This window comes from Otolemur garnettii, unplaced genomic scaffold (assembly GCF_000181295.1).
Source record: "Otolemur garnettii isolate 467f Iridium unplaced genomic scaffold, OtoGar3 scaffold00016, whole genome shotgun sequence".
NCBI lineage: Eukaryota > Metazoa > Chordata > Mammalia > Primates > Galagidae > Otolemur > Otolemur garnettii.
In genome coordinates, this window is record NW_003852411.1 from 19,279,957 (window position 1) to 19,296,880 (window position 16,924).

Genomic DNA, 16,924 nt, shown 5'->3' on the forward strand with positions numbered 1-16,924 from the left:
CCTCAGCCTCCCAAGTAGCTGGGACCACAGGCGCCCGCCACAACGCCCGGCTATTTTTTGGTTACAGCCGTCATTGTTGTTTGGCGAGTCCGGGCTGGGGATTCGAACCCGCCACCTTAGGTGTACGTGGCTGGCGCCTTAGCCGGTTGAGCTATAGGTGCCGAGCCCATGACTTCTTAATATAGTAATGAAATAGAAGTTACAACCTAATGTGGGGATGAGACAGACATGTACACAAAAGCATAAAACATACATATAAGAGTATACAGTATAGACTTCAGTAACAATGCTGTGGGACAAGAATTGCTTAAAAGGTGAGTACTACAATCAGTACCTTAAGGAAAGTGTTACTGAGATTTTAAATGCAGTTACAAAGTAATTAGGAACAGATAATTTATTCTATATACAGGTGCAGTAGAGATAAGAACTGGACTTGTTCAAGAGTGTTTATCTGGCTGAAGCAAAAGGAAGAGGCTATAAAGAAATAGATAGGTAATAACTGTGTGGAGATAATATTAGGGTGATATACATGACTTAACATACCTTAAGTCTACTTACTAGTTATTTTTTTCCCCTGCCACAAAGAGCCAAAACAGGGCAAGGACTTACACTAAGAGTGAATTTTGATAGACATGAACTTCCTGATTATGGGGTGATTAAACAGACTACTAAAGTTATACCTGTACTCTAAAATATCCTGAAGCTTTTTCTTCTGCATGAAGGTTAAAGTACTTGGCTTAATTTTCCAGGTAATTTATAATCTTTCTTACCCAACTTTTCCTACCACTTATCAGCATTCACTGTCTCAAAGAAGTAGACTTTCTCTGTGTGTCAGACCCAAATCAAACTTATTTCTCTTTCTGTATCTTGAGTCTGAGATATCTCATTCATCCCAGGTCTGGGTCTAGCCAAAGCCCACAGCCTACTATTATCTTCCCCAGCCAGCTAGCTAGCTCAGTCCTCTGAGCTTTCTTTTTCAAAACACTATTACATTGGTTGGGTGTGGTGGCTCACACCTGTAATCCTAACACTATGGGAAACTTAGGGGAGTGGATCACCTGAGCTCAGAGTTCTACGACAGCCTGAGCAAGAGCAAAACCCTGTCTCTACTAAAAGTAAAAAAAAATAGCCAGGCGTTGTGGCAACCTACTTGGGAAGCTGAGGCAAGAGGATTGCTTGAGCCAAAGAGTTTGAGGTTGCTATGAGCTATGCACGCTACCCAGGGCAACAGAGTGAGACTGTCTCAAAAAATAAATAAATGATCTTGGGGGTGGGACACAAGTATTAAGAGGCACTTTATCTAATAAACGCAATCAGTATAACCTATTTCTTTATACCCTCAATGAATCCCAAACAATAAATGAGTTGCTTATGAAATCCCTAATGTTAGAGATCTTTAAATAACAGTTCTTTGAGTCTCTGATTAGTAATAGAGGATAAGGATGGTGGAAGCTTTAAAGCCCATGTCAAGAATCTAGACACATGTTTTTAGATTTTTCATAATTTTAGAAATTATGAAAATTATTTATGTGGGATTTATTCATTATATGAAATAAGTACAAAATAATTATGAACCAGGCACTGATCAAATTCCTGGATATTCAGCAATACAGAATGTCCTTGTGCTCAAAGAGTTTACAATCTAATAGGTAACTACCAAGTGGAAAGAGTGAAATGATCTACCTCTTAGTAATAGAGAGAACAAGAAGAGTCATTTTTGCTCTTCTGCTTCTTTAACTTTTTTTTTTTCCTGAGACAGAGTCTCACTTTGTCACCCTAGGTAGAGTGTGTGGTATGACAGCTCACAGCAACCTCAAACTCTTGGGCTCAAGAGAATCTCTTGCCTTAGCCTCCTAAGAAGCTGGGACCACAGGTGCCCACCACAACACTTGTCTAATTTTTCTATTTTTTTTTTTTAGTAGAGATGGAGTCTCATTCTTGCTCAAGTGGACCTTGAACTACTGAGCTCAAAGGATCCACCCACTCAGTCTCCCAGAATGCTAGGATTACAGGCATGAGCCACTGTGCCTGGCCAAGTTCACCACTTTAAAAAATATTAATCTTCAATGATATAGACCTGGGAGAAAAAACAAACAAAAATACCAATCACTTATACTAGTTGCTGAAGAGAGTTGAATAGAAAAAAATCATTCTAATCCTTTCTAGAACATGTTTAGCAAAAGACCCAGGAAAATAAATAACAAGATTCAAGTATACATAAACACATACAAAAATGCATAAGCAATTTGTTTATAAATAACAGTACATAAATTAGCAATTATGTGTATAGTTAACAGTGTTATACCTACAGACATATAAAATCAGACTCTCATCCATTCCATGCCTTAAATTACCTAATGTAGATTTCAGGGGTTATTTTTATTACTCTCAGGACTACAGACTGGTTCCTAAAATCAGGAAAGAGTTCCACAATCTTGTTATCTTTTTCTACTTCCCAAATTCTGCTGATATCAAAAGTGTATTTCCTGAATGCTCACAAGGAAGAATAAAGAAAAAAGTAATCATATACAATACTTTTTTAACATAGCTACTGTATTACTTCTCCGACATCTTTCCTTTCTTATTCATTATGTTCTGCTCATACACAGTGGTAATTCCGCCAACCACCGTGGCAATCCTAAATTCACAACTACGTACCTGGGAGCTGGGTTGCTTAGGCTCATCCATTCTCCCAGGAGACTCACTTCTGGCTCTGTGTCTCTCCGTCAAGGGAACAACACTGCCGGAGGGACTGAATCTGTTGGAAGAGGAGCAGAAAGGGGACTAGTAGAAGAGCACTGTTAACCAACTTACAAAAAATGGTGATGTCTCCCCTCTTTATTCTATGGCTGAGGAATAGGGAAATGAATCAAACAACAGATAACTGAGAAATACTTTCACAGAGTCAACGTAAGGTTTGATTTGAAATAAGGTAAAGGTTTGCCATAGTAAATGGAAATGAAATGCAAAATGACATAGCAGACAGACCATATGAGTTGCTGAAGTTAAAGTTAAATATAAACTTTCTATCCTTACGTAAGAACTGAGACTGTAAAGAATAAAACTGAGTAAATAATATCATTTTTACTCTGCAACTATTTGGTTTTGGGTTCTTTCCCCAGGCCCCATGATAACGTGTTATACTTTTCAGACTGTTTGTTGATACAGATCATGGGAATTAAAAATCTCTGGATTTAAGCTGATACTACTACTTCTCTTTCTTTCTAGACAGGGTCTCACTCTGTCAGTCAGGCTGGAGTACAGTGATCATAGCTCAATGCAGCTATAGCCTCAGTTGAACTCCTCAACTACTGTTCCTGCCTCAATCTTCTGAGCAGCTGGAACTACAAGTATGCACCACCATGCCTGACTAATTTTTAAATATTTTTTTTTGTACAGACGGGGTCTCACTATGTTGCCGAGGCTGGTCTCAAACTTCCGGCCTATCATCCTCTCATCTCGTCTTCCCAAACTATTGGGATTATACAGTTGAGCCACCACACCTGGGCTGATATAACTTCAGATATAGTTCTAACATAGGGCAACAGTTAACAGGGGGACAGTAAGTTCTATGCTCAAGAATATTTTAACCATTAAGGACATAAGAAGAAAAATACTAAAATTATTATAAGAACACCTGAAGTAGACACAGAATATACTTCCCAAATGTCTGTGACACATCTGCTTCTCAAGACCAGATGTAAATCAAAGTAACAGCTTCTTTAGTTTTCATTGCTCATATGGTCAATTTTAATTTATTTTTAAGAGAGGTAAATAATAAATATTACCAATCGAAATTAGTAATATTTCGTTTCTTTCCATTAGGACTTTCTTTCAACTGACTTGTATTAAAACTTATGCTATTTCCACCAAAAGAAATGTCCTAACAAATTCAAGGTATTAGAAAGAGAAAAGTGAGGCAGAGGGCATAGAAGTACTGGTGAAAAAAAAGAAGACTCTCAAGTCTGTGGTAGCAGCAGTCACTCATGAAGGAAAATAGCAAAGATATCATCAAATGACATGTGAAAAAAAGGAATGAAAAACATCCAAAAAGCTTTTGTTTGGAATTATTACGTTCATACTAATTTGAAAAGAATAATTACTGCTGGTACCATACTTCCTCTAATTTGCTTGGTGGGAGCAAAGAAAAGTAAACAGTGCTACAAAGGAAAGTGAAACTCCCCAGGCCACCTACCTGTGTGATAACATACCAGGAAGGGCAATGCTGCCAGGTTCCCAGCTGAAGATCAGCTCCCTGCCTGGAATCCCGAGGAAGCCCTGGCAATTACTGATCCTAGTGTGGTTGCAGATGCTATTCTGATTCATGGAAGTGTCTAACTTTACCATAGTTCTCACAACACTGTGAATACTTCAGGACAAGAGCTTCCTGCTTTAAAAAAATAAGAATGCAAGTCTTTTGGCACACCTCCAGTTTCTCCAACATCAAGTCATTTTGGCTAAGAACATCAGGTAAGGAAGATGTTCTCTGTTCCACCAGGGCCCACTTTGGTAACATCTATACAAAAGTCATTAGACGGGAAAGCAATACAAAAACAAAACTTACCTGTCTACTTCACTGCTTGTTGGCCGAGCCACCTTGGCTCCTGAAGACCCTAAAGTGTAATTTTCCTGTCCTATAGAACCATGGCCTGTGGTATCAATCACCATGGCTGTGACTTCCTCTGCACTACTCCCATCTTCTCCGGAAGGCTGATTCTCAGGCCCAAGCCACTCCTCCAGATTTTCCGTTTTAATGTGTACTGCTCCAAGAACCCTAACTTCATCATCACTCCGACCCCCCCGGTCTGCTACTCCTGTCTCCACATACCACTGTCCTGCTCGGTTGATCCGAAGAATGGGCTCCCGGCTCTCTACATCAGAGCTCTGTTCAATTATCTGAGGGCTGGTGGACTCCTCAGGAGGACTTAGCTCTCTGATATCCAGCACAGCACTAACCTGACCTCGCCGGTTTCCCTTTGGCGTATTATGTCGTGGGCTAAGGGAGCGGTTGAGATTTGGTGTAACCCTGTGAGACTCTGGAGGTCTCTCTTGATGCTTTGTCCTTGTTTGACTTAATTCTGCTTCAACCTCAGCCACATTAATTTTGAAATGAATGCCCTCTAGGATCTGTGTACATTTGTCTATTATATGCTGCATCTGCAGAAAACTGGCAGCTGTCAGGTAGCTGATGATATCTGCCAGTTGCAGGCATATCCGCCCCGTGTAACAGAAAGAAAGGAGCTGTTCAAAAACAGTAGGGTTCTTGATGACTGAAATGGAGACAGTACTCATCTCATTCAAGGACATGTGATCCCGGAAATAGGGGGAGCTGGCAGCCAGCACTACTTTGTGAGCCCGAAAAGCTTGTCCTTGCACATTGACCACAATATCACAGAGACGGCCCTGCATGCGCAGCTGGTTTAGATGGCTCAGGACAGAGTTGCTGAAGTCAGGGATCTCCAATTGTATGTTCCCACCTTTCTCCATGGTCGTGCCTGAGGGTGCAGGCAGGCATTCAACCCTGCTGAAAGAAGAAACAGTATTCTCATTAACAATTAACATGCTTTCCAGTTCAAACATATCTAAAAATATTATTTGGTAAAGTTTCAAAATCTCCCAAGTAAAATGAGATACTTTCCTTATGTTTAGATGTGGACCAAGAATTACCAACAGGATTTTCAGTCTAGGTTTCACAGGAGAACATAGTTAAGACTAAAAAGTGATCGTTAGACTCCTGAAAATTCAAGCTATGACAGCATACAACATCAAAATAGAAGTTCAAATGGGGGTGGACTTTTAAAGTGTTAGCCATAAGTTATTTGCAGACAATATAAAATCCCCTAACAACTTCACAACTATTCTCTGCAGAAGGAAAGGAATAAGCTTTTTGAATAAATGTAATTCTACACAGATGGCTTGATTAAATACTCCTCTTCTTAATATTTCACTACATACCGCACGAGTTATGCTTACACAGTGACTAATACACCATACGAATGTAGTCTGATATTTCTAAGCTTAAGAGTCAGAGCCTTCATAAAGAAGCTTTGGACTCCTAAGCAAAAACAATGGTTTAGGAAAAATAGCACAGCTAAGTGAGAACTTGATCAAGATGCAGAGAACTTGAAGTTCAGCTCTCAGAACTAGGAAAGTAAGCCTGTCCCTACCCATATTCGAAGTTGGCAATTTCAGAATGGTGAGGAAACTTGGATTCTGAAATTTAGCTCACCAGAGATGGTGAAAAAAAAAAGAAGAAAGCATTTATTAAGCCAAACATTTTCCATTGAAAGATGTTTTTAAAACTGCTGTAACAGTAGGCCTGAAACTGCTTCCAATAATCTTCAACAGTTGAGAAAAATTTGCATAAATTCTGATAGGAAGACATTAACTTGAGTCCGATGCGCATCCACTTATCTATGAACTTATCTTACATAGTTACGTAAGACCTAAAACTTGGGGAACTTATCCCTACAAGCTCACGGTACTGTCCCGCATTTACAACACATTTTTCAGTTAATAGGGAAGTGTACATACACTGCTTTCAAGAACCAACTTTAGCCAATCTGACCTTTTTCCAAAGCGTTATTATTTGTTTTGAAACTTTTAATCCAATAAGAGCCTCTGTCGATGCCACCATGAATTTAGATGTGTTTATTTTCGAGCCTACACCAGCGCCTTTTTTGTTTGCTCTTTCTGGCAACTCCCCAGTGAGGAGGAAGCCCCTGGAGGAGTCTTTCTCTACCGTCGGCACTGGAGGGGTGACAGCCATAAGAGGGAGAATCGGGAACCGCATGGGGTTGGCCACTCCGGTACTTGAGGAGCTTTCGTCTGCGTTAGGAAGTATGGGGAGATGCGAACTGGCTGAAGGGCGAAATGTCACTGAGGAACTCTGGAGATGAGGGGACAAGGCGTCGGCCCGGGAAGGGAGTGCTCAGGTGAGAGCAAAGGACCAGGAAGGGGGCGGCGCCCCGGGACCCGGTCCCGGCTGCAGGCAGACGCGGGAGGGGAGCTGCCCGGAGGTGGGTGTGCGCAGCTGGGTGTGTCCCGGCTGCGGTGGGGGAGGGGAGGGGAGGGGCCGCCCATCCCGGGGTCCTGAGGGAGGGGCCGCGCGGAGGGGGCGGGTCCTGCAGCTCTGCCCAGCCGGGGGGCAAGGAGGTGGAAGGTCGCCGGGTGCCTTGAGGCGGGGTGAAGGGAAGTGGCTGAGCGCTCCAGGAGCGGGCAGCGGCGGAGACGGGGCGAGGAGTTCCCGGTGCAGGGGACCAGGACCGGGGTGCGGGGCCCGAGCCCAGTCAAGGTGCAGCACCTACCTCCGGGGGTGGAAATGGGCCGGAATGGGCCGGAACACCGTCCCGGAAGTGAAACCCCCCGCCCCCTCCCCCAGAGCGGGCGACGTGCCGGAAGGAAATCACTCACCCTTACACCACCCCCTTCCCCCTGCCCCGGCGCGTCCCGTGCCTCGCGCCCCCTCCCCTCTCAGCTCTTCCTCCTCGGTCGGAGGAGCGCGGGAGCCCTGCGTCACCCGGGCAGTCTTGTCTCCGCCCACCATGGCATTGTAGGGCGTGGCCAAGGGGCGGGCTTAGAAGGCAGGAGGAGGTGGAGATTGAGGGAGGAGAGAGAAAGCGGACGCTGGCGGGACGGTGCGTCGTGACGTCATCAAAAGACCCTTTATATACGAGCGCCCGGTCGCCATATCGTTCTTTCGACGCTAGGAGTCTTGTCTGTGAGTAATGTCTGTGTTAGTGTTAAGTGAGTCAGTGGTTCGGATCCTTGAACCTTTAACTCTCTCAAGGGCGTACTAGGCTAGTCGCGCGTCTCTACTGGGCCCACAAGGTGAGGATGGTGAAGGATTGCGTATTTGGTGCAGGCGCGGCATAGATTGATACTCGGTTTTGGGGCCGAGCGGCAGACAAACCTCGGCTCACGTGCCCTGCCTCTGATGAAGCCCATGTTGGTAGGGACATCTGAGAGTTGATGAATGCCAACTGCTCTGATGGTGGAGCATGCCGAGTTATCTAGATGGAATTTTGAATTGGACGCGGCTGGAACTTCCAGCCACTTGCTCTCAGGGAGACTGGTGGTTTTGATAGTCCATGTGATTCTCTTTAAGTGGCTACAGTTCTCAGTACCACTGTTATTTGTGCTGTCCTTCGCCTATCGTGCAGCAGTTATGGGTGGTAAGCGTCATCTTGGTCACGATGGATTAAACGTTTGCATCTCATTGTTTTTTAGGAATGGTGGTAGGCTTGGATGCATTGTGGCTTTCGATGACATGTTGTGGACAGGTAAGAGTGGGCAGAAATTAGCGGAGGCCAGATTTGCTGAAAAACGGTCTTTATTAAGCCTGTGATGGTTTTAAGAGTAGTGGACAGAAGGGATTTCTGAAATTCTATTCTGAGGCTTTAATGTGTGAGACGTTGATATTTAATATGGTCACAGTGAGGTTGTTCTAACTGTTACGCATCTTCCCTGTTTTCTAGCTGTGTGCCAAAAGAATGAGAGTACCTATGGAGGTAAGTTACTGAAACCCTCTCTGAGAGGTAGTTAGATCGAAAGTCAGTGTGCCACAATGATGACAGCTTATTTGCTACTCTTGACTTAAAGAATGACGAGAAATCTTACCACCGTTATCCTAACTGAGGCACACAAAATGGTGATCTGGGAAGCATGGAGATTGCACCTGAGTTAATGTGAATTTGTTTTCTCAGGTCCTAAAGAGCAAGACTCAATGTGGCTGTGAGTGTACAGGTGAGAAATTCTGTATATGTACAAAATCTGTATTCGTCCAGTACTTTTCACTATTTTTTTGAGACTAGATTACTAAAACAGTATTGAAGCTTATGCATTAGAAGAATTTTTGCTTCCTGAAATGTAAAAGGCTATTAACTCGCTAAATTTAGTATTGGAGGAAACCTGAGGAAACAGATACTATGATGGTTGCATAGTTCAGCAGATTGAATCATGAAGAAATTAGCCATTTGTCTGATGTATCTGGGGGTATATGGGGCTTGCCGATAGCAGTACATGTAAAGCACCTGTCTGCTTTTACAGTCAGTGTTTAATTTGTTTTTAAAATGTGTTTTGTAGGCACTGGCAAGAAAGCTGGAAGTTGAAATGGTAAGTAAAATTAATCCAGTTATGCATAGGAACTGGGCAGGCTGCCTAAAGTAACTGTCAGATCCTTGTCCTGTTACCCTTACATTAGTAAACACTATGAGAATTGCTTAATGCAGCCTGGATGATGATAAAGCAAGTACAGACTGAAAGTGAAGTCTTAATTAGCTCTAACTGATTTCAGGCCATTTTTAACCTTGAGGGGAAAAGATGGATGTGTAGCTATTCTAAAACCACTCTTTCATTTCTTAGGTGACGTCTGACTTGTCTGGACCAGTTTAATTTTTTTAGTAAGTATTAAATGGAAATGTTGCAGTAGGCTTAAGACTTGATACTGAGCAAGTGGCTACTTGTGAGATGTACCAGTATAGGTTTAATGAATGCTAAGTGTTTGTGCATGCTCTGAACAGGGTTTTTGTAATGATGTTGATCAAATGTCTGACCTGAAATGAGCATGTAGACGTATTTAATACTGAAGAAACCCTGTAACAAACAACTTGGAGAATAGTTCAGTCATATGTAGCATTTTAATGAAGGTTCTCATTTTTCTTTTTTAGCTACTGGTTACTCGTTTCTATCCTGCAATGGCTTACTTGGGTAAGGCAATACCTGGCATTTTGGGTATGTGAGTTGGGGTCTCCTGTTAAAGCCAGTGGACAAAATTTTGAAAAATGGACAAATAGTACTAAATCTCTTGTACTAAAAGTTTAAGATAAAGTCATCAAATAAATAACTTTTTTTTAAAAATTTTTTTCTTTTTTGAGACGGAGCCTCAAGCTATCCCCCTGGGTGGTAGAGTGCCATGGCATCACGCTTAGAGCAACCTCCAACTCCTGGGCTCAAGTGAGTTTCCTGCCTCAGCCTCCCAAGTAGCTGGGACTACAGGCGCCCGCCACAGTGCCCGGCCATTTTTTGGTTGCAGCCATCATTGTTGTTTGGCGGGCCCGGGCTGGGGATTCAAACCCACCACGTTAGGTGTATGTGGCTGGCGCCTTAGCAGCTTGAGCCACAGGCGCCGAGCCATAAATAACTTTTAAAAAGCAAAAGTATGAATACTACTTTGTAAAGTAGATGGTATGACTTAGGAAGTGGGACCTAAAGGAATACTTATTTCAGGTGCAGATTTTGGAGACTTTAAGAAGCATGGTCTCCTGTTTCCCACACTGTTCCTTGAGTAGTCTCCTGAGTAGCCAGGACTGCAGGTGTGTTCCACTGTACCCATCGAGAACCTTTCATGGTATGTATTTTATTGGTCTTACATGTTTATTTGGCAAGATGCTGTTAGTGATGACTTAAAAGAACAATAGATGGGAATCTCTCTGAAAGAGAATGAAGATTAGTTTGGAACTGAAACAGCAAATGGAAAATTATTAAATCTACCTACTGAGTACTTACTGCTAAATTATAATAAATTTCTGCAGGTGTGAAGGAATCAGCTTGACTACAGTGGAGCAAGTTTCAGAAGAGGTATTGCATTCTCAGTTCTGTTTTTATTCCAGTAGTCTAAAGCCGATACAATGATGATAACATAGTTCAGCAGACTAACACTGATGAGCAGTATTATGTCTTTCGCTCCTATCTGATGTATCTGGCTGTAACATTTCCAATTTCCACCCGTAAAGAGAAATTTTAGCTACTTACCGTCCTGTAGAAAATATTTAGGGATTTGGATTATCATAATTTGTATACTGATGTCTTATTTTTTACTTCTTAATTTCAGGAATAAGAATTCATGACTGGAGAAGTACAGGTTAGTTGAAACTTAAGTTGTGAGGAAATTTTCATGGCATATGTATCTCAATCTGGTTTGGGGTGATTGAGCAGTTTTAAAAATTTTAGATGTGGCAGTTGTATAGAGGAAAAAGAAATTGAGTAAAGCAAAAAATTACATAGAATTATTTTCCCTCTTTAAACAGGCAGATCTTCTAAAAGCACAAAAAGGTAAGTCAGTTTTTGATATGTAGTTTTAATTTGGAATGTAACCAATGATGTAATGATTCTGCCAAATGAGATAGGGTGATATCATTTGTAAAACCGTTCCATTTTGATTCTGAGGTTACTATATTTAGTAAGTATCACACAGAAATCTTTTTACCATGATTAAAAGGTAATCTCTGCTTTTTAGGGATTTTGTGACCACAGCAAGCCTGCAACATACGTAATAAGGTAAGGGTTGAAAATATTACTAGTGTCACTCACCCCAGAATACATGATGATCTCATGTCAACTTGAACTCTCTCACTGATTACTTGATGACAACAAAAGATCTGATATTCTGCCTTTTCTAGGTGTCAATCTAAAGTCCAGAAACACAGCTAAAAGTGTTTTTTTATTGCAGGTGTTTGGATGCTGATGGGAAGATTAAACAATGTCCTTGAATGTTAATAAATTTCTACAAATTGTCTGGAGCAGTGTGGTTATTTTGAATAGGATTAAAGAAGGGAAATCAATCAAATGAAAAGCATGTTTTAGTTTGCATATTAACCATATATTAAGAATCCATAGCTGTTGCCTATTGACAGTGTAGCCAACTAAGATTTTTGTGGACTTCATTTGTGGATGTACTAGCAGAGCTTTAAAGTGCTATGTATGTCAAGCCTTATTCTAGAAATGCTGTATTTGATTAGGATGAGCACTACAATTTGCAGGATTGTTAATAAATTCCTAGATCTGTTGGTTTTGAACCTGAAGCTTTGATCTGAAAAGGCACTTCTGTTTTTGAAAAAAAGTCATGAAGAGTAAAACAGCCTAGAAAATGAGATAATCTTGGTCTAGGCTGTGTTCAGCTTTTCCTTGAGACATTTTGTCTGGAATGTCCATCTAATGGTGAAGGGAATTGGGATTAGAAGATAGTCTGCATGCCATAGCCTCTTCTTGGAAAGTCTTTGTTGATGGCAAGATGGATGGGGTGTCAAGAGGTATAGCGATTAAACAGGCTGTTCAAGAGTGGTCTCATTCAAAAAACCAAAATTCAAAGAAAAGGATGGCAAAAGACTTAATTCAAAGTGGGTAATCAAGACTAATGTTGGTGAGTTCCCAGGTACTTCCTGAAGAAGACTCTGTACTTGGGATCAAAATCTGTCAATTCCTGCTTGTTTCACAATTTAGTGCTTTAGTGGTTACTAGCAGAGCATGGATGGTTTATTAGGATTCATCCTATGGCTTGAAAAGCACCTTTTGAGAAAGTAACAAGGTGTTTGGGTGCAATGAGGCTAAGGTGATGGAGACCAGTAATGGCAGCGTAGAGACGCTGTCTGTACAGAAACTGGAATATCAGCCAGGAGCAGTGGCACATACCTGTATGCAGCAGCTTTTCTGGGGTCAACAACACCTCTCAGGTTGGGTGACAGACCTTGTCAAGAGTAATGGGATAATCTGATTTCTGGGTTAAAAATGGACACCTGCAGAAATGGTTATGTTGGGAGTTTTGATACTTTCAAGACTCAAATTCTTGTCCAAGCCTTACAGCAGTGTTTTCCATGGTTCTTGTTCAAAATCTCTTCGGGTCCTTTAGCTGTGTCTTTGAACTCTACCTACAGTAATCATTTCCTAATACCTGAGCCTCATGCCTGTTGAGCTCACGAGTTCAGAGGCCAGCCTGAAGAAAAAGACTTGTCTACTGAAATAGAAAACTTAAAAGTGCAGTGGGCACCTGAAGTCCCAGATAGCTGGGAGGCTAAGGCAAGATAATTGCTTGAACCTAGGAGTTTAAGGTTGCTGTGAGGTAGGCTGACAACATGGCACTCAATCCAGGGTGACAGATTGTCTTCAAAAAACACGGAAACTATATGATTAAAGATTTCAAGTGAAATAATTTTGAAAGGCTTGTATCTGCACTTAAAGGGCCTTTGTAATGAAATAAGTAGTGTTAGTGTGGTTTTTAGCTGCTATATATTGGAATGTGTCAACATTTTTGGTAAGAATTTGCATAACTCAGTGGACCAATATTTTCCAAGTAGTGCATGATCAAAAATCATGCTTAGGTAAAAGTTCTATTCAAGATAGAAGACATACAAATCATCTAACACTGGGAGGCTGAGGCGCGTGTATTGCCTGAGCTCAGGAAGGATGAAGTAACATGTATGGTGGCAGACCAGTCTAGCAAGAGGAAGACCCAACCTCTAAAACTAGCTGTTGTGTGTGTGGTGGTGGTGGGGGTACTGGGGTCCAGCTACTTGGGAGGCTGAGGCAAGAGAATTGCTTGAGCCCAAGAGTTGGAGGTTGCTGTGAGCTATGGACACCCTGGCAATCTACCAAGGGCAAGAAAGTGAGACTGTTGAAAAACAATTTTAAGGTTTTTTTTTGAGACAGACTCAAACTCACCTGGTTAGAGTGCTGTGTTGTCATAGCTTACAACAAATTCCAACTCTTGGGCTTAAGTGATCCTTTTGCCTAAGTTTTTATTTTTATCTGGAGACAGTCTCACTTTGTCACCCTTGGTAGAATGCCTGTGGGGTCATATCTCACAGCAAACTTCAACTTTTTAAATGCCTGGCTATTTTTTTTGTTTTTAGTGATGAGGTCTTGAACCTGTGAGCTCAGGCAATTCACCTGCCTTGGTCTCCCAAATGCTGGGATTACAGGCATAAACTACAATATTTGGCCTTAGTTTTTTCTATTTTTAGTTGCAGTGGGGGCTGGCTTTTTGCTCAGGCTGGTCTTGAACTTGTGAGCCACCTTCCCTGGCCCTCTGTTAGTTAGGTTTTGGTGAAGTGTTGAGGAGTAACATATCAGAGAGGTCTATTAAAATACTCCCTTTTACAACTTTATATTTAAGGCCAGGTTTTCTTAACATAGATGAAAGCAACATCAACAAAAGGAATGCAAAAACCAGATGAATAAGTCTAATGTGTTCTCTTAAGAAATGAAGTATTTGCAGAAATATAAAAATGGTCACTCTTAACTAATTTCTGTTTTTTTGAGACAAGAGTCTCACTGTTAACCCTGGCTAGGGCACAGTGGCATGGTCATAGCTCACTGCAGCCTCAAACTTGAGGGCTCAAGCAATCCTTCCTCAGCCTCCAGGGTCACTGGGACTATAGGCATGAACCACCATGCCCTAAGTTTTCTGTATTTTGTAGTGATAGGGTCTGTCTCTTGTTCAGGCTGATCTCGGAACACCTGATCTCAAGTGATCAATCTTGCCAGGATTACAGGCCTGAGCCACCATCCCTGACTGCTAATGTATTTTTGAAAATAATGTTAAGTAAAAATATGCTATTTGTAGGGTGGGTGCGGTATATCACTCCTATAATCCCAGCACTTTGGCAGACCAAGGCAGTATGATCCCTTGAGCCCGGGAGTTAAGCTCAAGGCTGTAATGAGCTGTGATTGCACTGCTGCACTCTAGCCTGGGCAACAGATCCTGTCTTTTAAAAAGTGACATACAATGAGTTCTCTTAAAGTGAATTAAAGGATATTTTAGGAAATGTTGACTTTTTCAGTAACTTTTAAATAAGAGTCCAGGGCAGCAGTTCTCAACCTGTGGGTCACAACCCCTTTGGGGGTCTCCTGCATATCAGATATTTACATTACGATTCATAACTAGCAAAATTACAGTTATGAAGTAGCAACGAAAATAATTTTATGGTTGGGGGTCACTACAACATGAGGAACTGTATTAAAGGGTCACAGCATTAGGAAAGTTGAGAACCACTGGTCTAAGGGGTCTGGAGAATAAAAAATTTTTGAGAACTGTGAGTTACGTTTGTGGTATAGTTTAGGCTAGGCATTTCTGGAGGTCTTGTTGACCAGACTCCAAGTTCCTTAACCCCCTTGAAGCTAGCAATAGCCTGATGGTTTACACAGGATGTCTAGCACCTACCAGGCTCAAAGCTAGAATTCTGGGGGTCCTGTGTACCCCCCTTTCAGGTGGTGCAGACACCCTGATTGTTACCTGGTGGCTGAGAACAGAATGCCTAGCAACCAAAGATTAGCTATTGCCTGAGTCTTGCCCAGGTATAGATAGAAATCATGGAGGTGAGCTAGGCAAGTTTATCCCCAATTTGTAAATTATAAAAGTTGCAATCACATGGTGTGCCTGTGTGTGATTTTCCTTTCCTTTGTTTCCTTTCTGACTCTTAATGATTACTTGAAGCATCTTGCTTTGAGTAACTCGAATTAAGACAACATGATTATGATTTTTGATTGAATGAAGACCTGTGAGAGAATGGCCTGGTGCTGCCCTGAAGATGCTGCTGGCTTCCTGTTAGCCTCTCACAGGCTCCCATGGGTTATTTCACCTGAGATAACTGAGTGTGCACTTTTTTTTCGCATCAACTGCCCTCATTCCCTCAGTACAGATCCTGGCAAAGGTTGTGGGGGCCCAGGCCCCTAGAGAGAACTGCTGTTCCAAGTAAAGCAGCAGCACTCCAGAGAAGTTAAGTAACTGGGTCAAGGTTGTATAACTAGAAAGTGGTGAAGGCAGGAATTAAATTCAAGTATGTGTCTAATTCACACAAGTTCTAAGTCACTAAGTAGTGTTAAATACAGAAGATTGATTTAGATGTGGATTTATTGTAGGACTTAGATATGCAACTCGTACACAGACAACTCCAGTTAATGTTTTTATTATCTACTTGGTTAACTCATTAGTAACTTAATACTTTCCTTTAAATAAAAAGGTATCATTAAGGCAGCATCATTAGGGTGAATTAACTTTAGGGCAGAATCCTTAAGCTGACAAAAAGTCATGGGAAGGGAATGTGATCAGTGTCATAGATCTAGTTCCTCAGAGAACTCTGGGAAAAGATGGCGGCTATATAGATCATTGTTCTATTTAACTAAAGCCCAAGAACATAAAACAATACCACTGGACACATCATCTGACACATCTCTTCCCCCAAAGGAGAGATTGTTCATAGGACAAAGCTCCCTTGAAGCTCAGAATGACTATTGCTGTTGTAGCTGGTAATTGCTTACCTTGTTTTTAAAATTTTCAGCAATTCCTGAGCTTGGGTAGATTGGATTTGAAATAAACTCGCTTTCAGTTTACAATTAAGTTGTATAGTCCAAAATCCTGGCTGTGTTGTTTTCAACTTTTATCAGTAAGTAGTTCTTTAATTTTTGTGAAAACATTTACAGTTTCACCCCACTCTATTGATGGAAGTCTTAAATAGTGATATTGTCCTGGATTTCAGAATAAGGATTATTTTTTTCTTCATCATAGCTCTTAAGAAAATCCCAAGTGACCAGATCTCTTGAGATGGTAAGATGGGATTCTTTGACTCCTGGGGATTTTTAGCCTAAAAGAAGACTCCCTAGATTTGGGGTAGCTTCTGTAAGTCTCACTTGTAGTATAGGACAGGATACTTTGGTCAGAATTAGGCTCTAAACAGTGAATCATGAATTTATTATACTTAGAAATTAGGTTAACACATGGTGTATATGGATGTAAAATTACATCTTCCTACCCAGAAAAGGGCATCTCTAGAAATTCTCTCTATTGAGAAAGGGCAGGCAGAGTTGGACATCCTATTTCACCATAAGAATCCTGCCAGCAAGACTTCCTGGTTGCAGAGTATACCCACCAATGAGGAAGAGATTAGGTGAAAGGGCAAATTTAGGGAAAAGCTCCACCTAATGGCAAACCAGCTTCCTGCAGGAGGGAACACTCGTTTTCACATAAGCGTCACCAATTCAGACCTGAAGGTGAATCTTACTGTTTTTTTTGAGACAGAGCCTCAAGCTATTCCCCTAGGTAGAGTGCTGTGGCATCACAGCTCACAGCAATCTCCAACTCCTGGGCTCAAGCGAGTCTCCTGCCTCTGCCTCCCAAGTAGCTGGGACCACAGGTGCCTGCCACAATGCCTGG

General features: G+C 41.7%; 1 protein-coding gene, 1 long non-coding RNA gene and 10 other non-coding genes across 12 annotated transcripts in view; 11 read left to right on the forward strand and 1 right to left on the reverse strand.

Moving 5' to 3' along the window:
* Positions 1 to 5,512, reverse strand: part of ZBTB37 (zinc finger and BTB domain containing 37) — a 12,389-nt gene extending 6,877 nt beyond the window's left edge. Inside the window, exons 1-2 of the mRNA XM_012802631.2 lie at positions 4,565 to 5,512; positions 2,659 to 2,758 (exon numbers count right to left, since the gene is read on the reverse strand). Coding sequence (XP_012658085.1) covers positions 2,659 to 2,758; positions 4,565 to 5,487 — 1,023 coding nt within the window. The 5' untranslated portion in view covers positions 5,488 to 5,512. The remainder of the gene's footprint in view (positions 1 to 2,658; positions 2,759 to 4,564) is intronic.
* A 2,201-nt stretch (positions 5,513 to 7,713) lies between these two features.
* LOC105886596 lies at positions 7,714 to 11,515 on the forward strand. Its single transcript, XR_001161080.2, has 13 exons — positions 7,714 to 7,830; positions 8,230 to 8,282; positions 8,478 to 8,510; positions 8,706 to 8,745; positions 9,085 to 9,114; positions 9,364 to 9,401; positions 9,669 to 9,708; positions 10,228 to 10,348; positions 10,533 to 10,578; positions 10,832 to 10,861; positions 11,028 to 11,052; positions 11,237 to 11,277; positions 11,450 to 11,515. It is a non-coding gene; the product is annotated as an uncharacterized LOC105886596 (long non-coding RNA).
* LOC111723826 lies at positions 7,923 to 8,000 on the forward strand. Its single transcript, XR_002772280.1, has one exon. It is a non-coding gene; the product is annotated as a small nucleolar RNA SNORD74 (small nucleolar RNA).
* Positions 8,339 to 8,399, forward strand: LOC111723839. Its single transcript, XR_002772292.1, has one exon. It is a non-coding gene; the product is annotated as a small nucleolar RNA SNORD75 (small nucleolar RNA).
* Positions 8,560 to 8,641, forward strand: LOC111723883. Its single transcript, XR_002772328.1, has one exon. It is a non-coding gene; the product is annotated as a small nucleolar RNA SNORD24 (small nucleolar RNA).
* LOC111723836 lies at positions 8,923 to 8,990 on the forward strand. The gene has a single exon (XR_002772289.1). It is a non-coding gene; the product is annotated as a small nucleolar RNA SNORD77 (small nucleolar RNA).
* LOC111723828 lies at positions 9,231 to 9,291 on the forward strand. The gene has a single exon (XR_002772282.1). It is a non-coding gene; the product is annotated as a small nucleolar RNA SNORD44 (small nucleolar RNA).
* LOC111723837 lies at positions 9,527 to 9,591 on the forward strand. The gene has a single exon (XR_002772290.1). It is a non-coding gene; the product is annotated as a small nucleolar RNA SNORD78 (small nucleolar RNA).
* Positions 10,388 to 10,469, forward strand: LOC111723887. Its single transcript, XR_002772331.1, has one exon. It is a non-coding gene; the product is annotated as a small nucleolar RNA SNORD79 (small nucleolar RNA).
* LOC111723829 lies at positions 10,621 to 10,702 on the forward strand. Its single transcript, XR_002772283.1, has one exon. It is a non-coding gene; the product is annotated as a small nucleolar RNA snR60/Z15/Z230/Z193/J17 (small nucleolar RNA).
* Positions 11,092 to 11,169, forward strand: LOC111723824. Its single transcript, XR_002772278.1, has one exon. It is a non-coding gene; the product is annotated as a small nucleolar RNA SNORD47 (small nucleolar RNA).
* LOC111723886 lies at positions 11,313 to 11,389 on the forward strand. Its single transcript, XR_002772330.1, has one exon. It is a non-coding gene; the product is annotated as a small nucleolar RNA SNORD81 (small nucleolar RNA).
* Positions 11,516 to 16,924: the final 5,409 nt, after the last annotated feature.